Source organism: Accipiter gentilis, chromosome 33 (genome assembly GCF_929443795.1).
Source record: "Accipiter gentilis chromosome 33, bAccGen1.1, whole genome shotgun sequence".
Lineage (NCBI taxonomy): Eukaryota > Metazoa > Chordata > Aves > Accipitriformes > Accipitridae > Astur > Astur gentilis.
Window position 1 is genome coordinate 3,435,200 of NC_064912.1, and position 7,887 is coordinate 3,443,086.

A 7,887-nucleotide genomic window follows, 5' to 3' on the forward strand; every position below is an offset into this window, starting at 1 on the left:
ATGGGGATGTAGGGCTGCCACCCCTCATGACTTCTGCTACTGCACGGGGCTAGCTGGCATCACAAAGTAATGTGTTTTAGTCAGTCCTCCCCTCAGGAAAGGCTCTGTCCCAGTGAGCCCAAAGGCTGTGTGATCATGGGGGGGGAAGCTTTGCCCTGGTGATGTGTCCTCCAAACTGAGTGCTGTGCCTGAGCCAGAGGGCCTTGCTGTGCTGCACCCTGGGATGGGTGCTCAGACCCGGCTCCTGGATGAGTCCTGTACCAGAGAGTGGCTGTAAAACGGGGCTTAGAAACTCAGGGGTGAGGAACCAGAGGGCAGTTGATTTACAACTGGTGTGCTTCATGTGAGCTGGGAGCCAGCAACTGATGTGCTGGTGCTGGTCCTGGCCCTGTGCTAATGAGCTTGGCAAGCTCACAGCTGCTTGTCTGCTGTTCTCCCAGGCCCCACAAGCCTGTGGATGCAGCCCACCAAGGGGATGGAACTAAAGTGGGAAAGCTCTCTTGTAGTGAGTTGTCCTGGTTTCAGTTGGGATAGAGTTAATTTTCTTTCTAGTAGCTGGTATAGTGTTATGTTTTGGATTTAGGATGAGAAGAATGTTGATAACACCAATGTTTTCAGCTGTTGCTAAGTAGTGTTTATACTAAGTCAAGGATTTTTCAGCTCCTCATGCCCAGCCAGCAAGAAGGCTGGAGAGGCACAAGGGGTTGGGGGGGGGGGGCACAGCTAGGACAGCTGACCCAAACTGGCCAAAGGGATATTCCATACCATGTGATGTCATGACCAGTGTATAAGCTGGGGGGAGTTGGCCTGGAAGGCATCACTGATCAGGAACTAACTGGGCATCAGTCAGAGTGGTGAGCGATTGCATTGTGCATCACTTGTTTTGTATATTCCAGTTCTTTTATTATTATTATTGTTATCTTATTATCATCATCATCATTATTATTTTCTTCCTTTCTGTCCTATTAAACTGTCTTTATCTCAACCCGCAAGTTTTACTTTTTTTTTCCAGTTCTCTCCCCCATCCAACTGGGAGCAGGGAGGAGTGATGAAGCAGCTGCGTAGTGCTTAGTTGCTGGCTGGAGTTAAACCATGACATGAGTGCTTTCCGAAGAGCCAGCAAGCAGCTTAGTTCCTTGCTCATCTGGCAAGGCTTCCTGTAAGGTGGTAGTGCTCTGCACAAAGCTGATTACAGGTTCATTTTATAAATGAGGTGGTTGGATTTCTGGCTTGACAGGGGTACTCAGCTAAAATAAGCCAGGTGTCTTGCTCCTGCTTCTGGGTAAGTCTTGTGCATCCAGCTACATCTGAGGAGATTTTTTTTTTTTTCCTTTTGCAAAAGAGGAGGAAGAATGCAGTTACTTCCAGGGTTTGAAGTAAACCCTGCTAGGCAGGAGAGGCGTGTGTGAGTGGTAGCAGGAGCTATCTGCAGCTCACTGTTCAGAGAGCAGCTGCTTTGACTCTTCATGCAGTACAGCCCAGGAAAGGCAAAGAAGTGAAATTTGCCACTGCTTTGGAAGTTCCTCTTCATATACTCAGTCGCAGGGAAGGCTTTTGTTTCCCCTGTGAGCTGCCTGACTTCAGAGCTCAGCTGCCCTAACTCGCTGCTGCTTTCTTCCAGGAGAGGCTCTGTGGAAACGAAGTAGCTTGTTCTTCCTCCTGACTGAAGGAGAGGTGCTTCCCTTTCCAGTTACTCTGCTCGGAGTCTAACATTGGATGAGATATTTGGTAGCACCAGTGGAAGGCAGCTTGCTCACAATTTCAATGCAGATTGCTGACGTGGAGGTCTCTGATCGTCTTCGGCCAGGAGCCATCCTGAAGTCGGAAACCTAATGCAGGCTGCTTGCTGCATTGTAGGTCTTCCCTGAGGTTAATATTTTGTGAACTGGGTGCTAGAGTTGAGGTTCATCTGAGGTAGCTGAACTGAACAAGCAAGACTGCTTCCTTGAAAGTGCCTGGTGTGCAGTGGAAATGTCCTGTGGCTGCTCCTCACCGCCCTGCGTGATGGAGCAGCTCAGAGGCTCCTTGCTAGACTGCTCAGCATTTCATACCCATCCCTCTAAAACCCCTGTCTAATTTTGCCTTTCAGATTGCCTAATCCCCAGCACTGACCAGTGATGCCATCAGCTATGGAGGGCTCAGAGCAGGGAGAAGAAGGGGAAATCTTGCACTATGAGGAAACAGAAGATGACAATGTCAGGTGAGTCCTGCCTCACAACACAGCATAGACACAGTCTTGGGCAAGGCAGGACACCTTCCAGGTAAAGGAGTGATCTTTCTGAAAAGGAAAGGGACTGAAAAGGAGCAAGGGACTCCAAAAGGTGAACAGTTAAATATATGTGCAGTAAAATGTGTTTAATCAAACTGTACTGGAAGGGTGGAAGGGATAGGAAGGAGCTGTCTGGCTAAGGCTGACAACAAGCAGTTATTATTTTTAGTCTCTACTATCAAAGTAGCATTCAGAAACACTTTGACCGTTCGGCAGTTACATTTGTACCTTGCTGGCCAAGATGAGCCAGTTTTCCATGGCTTGCTGGGCAGTCTCATATGACAGCAGCTTCTTGTTTTGAAAGATGACTCTAGAGGTGAACCGTGCTCCAGTGAGCTGCCCCTCTTGCCTTTGCAGAATGCACACTGGTCTAGGCAAGGATCTTTGGCTCTTTTCTTGGAGGTTAGTTTAAAAGCCAAGGCTTCAGACTTGGAAAATGGGAAGGGTGAATAGAGTGCTTCCCGGAATACATAGATAGGCTCGTTGACTTCTCTTTGACTTAACTTCTTATGAAACTGAGCCTGTCAATGCTACGTGGCTCTCCCAGCACATCCAGGCCTTGTCTAGCCTGTCAGCTGCAGTGTTCAGCCACTTGGTAGGTCTGGAGTGTTCAAAGTCTGTTTCTTTTACAGCTAACATGAACATGCTGTCTGTAGCAAGCCAGTGCACTTTGGCATAATTTTGAGTGAGTGTAGATGTTGATAACACTGTACCAAACTCCAGGTAGATGCAGTGGCTATAACCTAAAATTGCAGTTGTTTATGGGGTTTTTGGGGTTTTTTCTGTGGTTTTTTTTTTTTTTTTAGAAAGACAACTTGTAGAAACCTGCAAAAACAGTGTGATTCAGGATACATAAACTTTTTAAGGGTGTTCTTGCCCTGTTTTGCCATTGGCTCTCATCTCCTCTCCTGCAGTTGATACCCAAGTTGGAAAAGCTAGGGTCCTGCCTGTGAATGCATCTGCTCTCACCTGAGCCTTTCTTCTTCTCCAGAGTAGCCACAGAGAATACCACCAAGGCTCCTGTGCCCTTTAGCCTGCCTCGGTAGTTGCTCTTCATATACTCAGCGCCTCCTTTTGTAGTATTGTTGGGGCTTACATGGATGAGAAGCAAAAGTAATGGTGCAGGGATCAGAGGATCTTTGGCAATTGCTTCTGCCTCCTGGGTCTGAGACCCGGGTAAGCCCCAACCCTCCCAGAATGGCAAGTCTGGTTGGCATGCGGGCACCCGTATCTGTGGAAGGAGCCTCTGGCTGCTGCCATCCTGCTGCTTCCTCCTGGTGGTGCCAGCTCCAGCCTGTGGGGCTGGCCTGAGGGATCCCACCTTGTACCTTCTCCGAACTCAGCCCGAGATGGTAGGGAGTGGGGGGATCCCTCCAAACACAGCAGGGACAAACTCATTACTGCGTGTGGAAGTGGAGTGAAAGGAGCTCTCCCTGTTTGCCTGCAGTCCCACTGACCTTTCAGAGCTGCTGAAGGAGGGGACTAAGGAATCCCACGACCATGCGGAGAACACTCAGTTTGTCAAAGACTTTCTGAAAGGACGGATCAAGAAGGAGCTCTTCAAGGTGAGTGCTGCTCTGCTCCTATGACAGAGAAGCTCTCTGACATACCCAGTGACTAATGCAGACTGAGGCAGAGCCCCACATCCCTATGTGTAGGGGCTGGGGAGGAGTCCAGTTTCTAAGTGATATAGTCATAACTAGAGGAGGGCCCTTGTCCAGGACTTCTGCCTGGTGTGTTCTACAGCTGGGACCCAGCGGGGTGAAGAACATGCTGCTCCAGCACAAGTTTGATTAGGTGGAGGTGCTGGGCTTCTGGCCATGCGTCTGCTGGCTGCTCAAGGCAGGTGTGGCTGCAGCACAGATACTGGTGGCCTAAGCTGTTCAGGAGTGAAATCCTGGTGAGATTACAGCACTTAATCCATCCTCTGAAGACTAGGATGTTTTCCATAGACTTCAGGTTGGATTGCTTTCTCTTCTGTACAGAAGAGATGGTATTCTGGGTCTGACCAACACTGATCAGATCCTGAAGGTCTTCGTATATACAGTAGTCTCCTGTAGCATAAGGCTGTTGGTACTAGTTGTACCTTTTGGATTAAGTTTGTCCCTGTGCCTTGCTGTCAAGGTTACAGGAGGCCAAGAGCACACAGTTGGCAACATTAGACTGATTCTTAGCTCATGCTCTGTAGCCATTGCTGTTATGAATGTAGATAGAAAAGAGCCTCTGGTCCCTCAAGTGATACATGCCTGGTATGGGCTTTCCAGGCTGGTTTTGTGTCAAGCCTGGGTGTTTCTTCCTTGTTTGCCCCAACTCCATGCAGGGTGGGAGTAGTTACAAGGTGGGATGTGCTGATCTAGTGAATGGCTTCTCACATTAGCTGTGCTTTGTCCGTAGCTGGCCACGGTGGCACTTTACTTCACATACTCTGCTCTGGAAGAGGAAATAGATCGCAACAAGGACAACCCAGTCTTTGCTCCTCTGTATTTCCCCCTAGAGCTTCACCGGAGAGAAGCGTTGGTCAAAGACCTGAAATACTTCTATGGAGAAGACTGGAAAGAGAAGATCCAGTGTTCAGAGGCAACTCAGCACTATGTTGACAGAATCCATCATGTGGGACAGCACGAGCCAGAGCTGCTAGTGGCTCACGCTTACACACGCTACATGGGAGACCTCTCGGGTGGCCAAGTGCTGAAGAAGGTAGCCCAGAGGGCCCTGAAGTTGCCCAGTACTGAGGAAGGGATCCAATTCTACATGTTTGACAATGTTTCCAATGCGCAGCAGTTCAAGCAGCTCTACAGAGCGAGGATGAATGCTCTAGACTTGGACAGGAACACCAGGGAAAGGATTGTGGAAGAGGCCAACCGAGCCTTCAGACTCAACATGCAGGTACTAACTCCCTTGAGCCCCTGTATGTGTAGGTGCTGCTGCTTTCAGGTCTGGACCAACTCTTAGGCCCAGGTTAATTCAGTCGAACTGCTCATCCAGGCAACGTGGTTTGGGTCTGAGACCACCTGAGCCCCTCCATCTGGTGCAGGTGGGATTCTGGTTTGAATGGCTCTTCCGCTAACTTTAGGAGACATGGCTGGTGTTGGGCAGGAATTCCTCTTGTGTTCCAACACCACAGCTGAGCCTTTGATTAGGGCAAAATTGAGATGACTTCACTACAAGATTTCTGTGGGCTGTGTGACTTTAAAGCAGTTGGGGGACCAGAGCTATCACTCCAAGACAGCCTCAAACGGTTTGAGCATATTGCAGTGCGCTGGTTACAATTCATCCCGTCTCATGTCTGACATTGCCCAATGGCCAAATATGTCTGTAGCCTCTTGTTCCTTCCCACAGTATTTGCCTTTCATAAAATCTGACTGAGCTGCCACTCGCCTTAGGGGGATGAACTTAGCTAAGAGTAGTCTTAGCTACTGGATAGAAGCTTTAATCTGTGCCTGTAGCAGGTCACTGTGGTTTAAGCTGGCCAGAAATGTGGTGGGATGTGGTTGGCTCCTTTGTCAGGATCCTTGGGGAAACACCTGGCAGCAGAGGTGGAGGGGCTGCCTGGCCACTGCACTGATCCCCGGGGAGGGTCTGCAGCAGGGAGTGGACAGCATGTTACCTCATACTCCCACCCACAGCAGGCTGGGAGGTGAACAGCAGGGTGATCCTGCGTCTGTCTCACTCCTGGGTCTGACTTGATGCTCTTGGAATGGGCTGTGCCTCCTTGGAGCTGTGGCATGTGCCAGATGTCACCACAGGTCTGCCTGCAAGGTGCTCTGAAATGAGTAGCACATGCTGGCTTTGGTGGGAGGGAGGCAGAAGTGGCTTTTGCCTGTTCTCCAGATCATTCCACAGGTCTGGATGAAAGCTGCCTGGCTCTGCCCACTTCATCTACTCACTGTGACCACTTGCAGGTATTCGATGAACTGGACAAGATTGGCAGGTCGCTGACAGAAGAAGCCCAGGAGGGAGGCCTTCCAGTCCACGATGGAAAAGGAGACCTACGCAAATGCCCTTACTACACAGACAAACTAGGTGGGTCGGGGCCAACAACAGAGCTGCTACACGCATATGGCACAAGACTTGCAGCACTAACGGTGCTTTCTGTGTTCTGGCAGGCAAGGCAGGACCCGGCTGCCCCTATCACGCTGCCATGGCCCTGGCAAAGCAGCCCCTAGTGCAGCTGATCCTGGCAGCCTGCGTGGCTGTGGCAGCAGGAGCTGCAGCCTGGTACATCATGTGATGGGAAGAGCGGCGCGTGGCTCTAAATGGTGGCAAGGGGAGAGGCATGCGCCCTGTTCTTCTTCAAACTGTTCCCTTGCTGTTGGTGGTGAGTTGGCTGCAGGGTGGAAGTAAGAAAATAAACAAGAATCCTGCGGGACTGTCAAAGACTTTCCACACCAATAATGCAAGCATTGTAATATAATGTCTTTAGCTGACTAGTGTACAGGACTGATCTGGTGTGAGGATTCCACTTCAGCACTGCCCTCCCAGGCTGGGGCGGGCAGCTTTTAAGGCTAGAGATGTCTTGTCTTGTACTGGCAAAAGCTTCATGTGCTTGGCTTTTCATCTCCTTCCCAGGAGCAGTCACTGGAGGGAGTTTCCTGCCCTGGGCTGGAACCTTGAGAATGTGTCATTGGTCTTTTCAGTGGAGAGCACTTGCTTTCCTACCCTGAGAAACTGATGTTTCAGTCGTACTGCAGTAGCTGTGCTGTGGAGTTGTTAGCTCAGAGGAGTGTTGCTGTGTCCTGGGGACCAAGTCTAACTGGTGTTGGAGGAAGCTCCCTGGGGGTGGGGACAGGACTATGTTGGGGGGCTATGAAGGTGACAAATGTGTATTGTGCAACACTGGGGTTGGGGGTGGTTGGGTTTTTTTCTGAAGCCTTGATGGGAATAAAAAGTTGCAATGCTGTTAGCTGGGGAAAGCCAAAAGCACATCACTGGGACAATGAGGGAACTGTGTGTGTGGGATGCGGAAGGGTGGGGAGGGGGCTAATAGGGAGAAGCAGAGGGGGTACAGGCTCCCACGCTACTGTACTTGTCTCCGACTCATGCGCTTGCTAAGACACTCCTGCCCTTACACCCCACTGTGTCCCTGCTGCCTCCCCTTATGTTTCCCCCAGCTCCTTGTGGGGAGGGGACCCACTGCCCCTGCTCAAAGGGCACAGTCAGATGCTGTGACAGCTCGGGGCTTTCCTTTGGTGAGTGGGCTCTGGCTCTGCTGGGGGCAGTGGTTCCCTAGAGGCAGGTGAGAGGCTCTGGGTCCCACAGCTGCCCCTTGCTCCCTGCTTCCTGGCACTGTGCTGAGCCTCAGAAAGGCCCTGGGCTTGGTAACAGAGACATCCCTCTGCCTTCCTCCAGCCCAGTCTTGGTGGCTTTTCTCCTCTTCAGCTGAGTGGGTACAAGGAGAGGGGCTGTCTGAGTGCTAGAGCAGGGAAAGCTCCTCTTAACCCCAGGGTGCCTCTGCTGCCATGGGCTGGGGTAGGGAAGCTGTTGATCTTCTTCCAGTGCTTGGCAGTGCTGTGCCCTGCCCTCCCATGTCATCCCTCCTCATCCTTGGCTCCCCTGTGGGTAGATCTGCTGTGTGTTTGGAGCGGGGGAGGAGAAAAGATGTACACAGAGTTCAGGGT

At 50.9% G+C, this 7,887-nt stretch overlaps 1 protein-coding gene across 1 annotated transcript; it reads left to right on the forward strand.

The window, feature by feature from the left end:
* The first annotated feature begins 2,089 nt into the window (after positions 1-2,089).
* On the forward strand, positions 2,090-7,061 carry HMOX2 (heme oxygenase 2). Its single transcript, XM_049835400.1, has 5 exons — positions 2,090-2,200; positions 3,717-3,834; positions 4,664-5,155; positions 6,172-6,292; positions 6,376-7,061. The coding sequence occupies exons 1-5, from the start codon at positions 2,118-2,120 to the stop codon at positions 6,498-6,500; spliced, it is 939 nt and encodes a 312-aa protein (XP_049691357.1). The 5' UTR covers positions 2,090-2,117; the 3' UTR covers positions 6,501-7,061.
* The last annotated feature ends 826 nt before the right edge of the window (positions 7,062-7,887 follow it).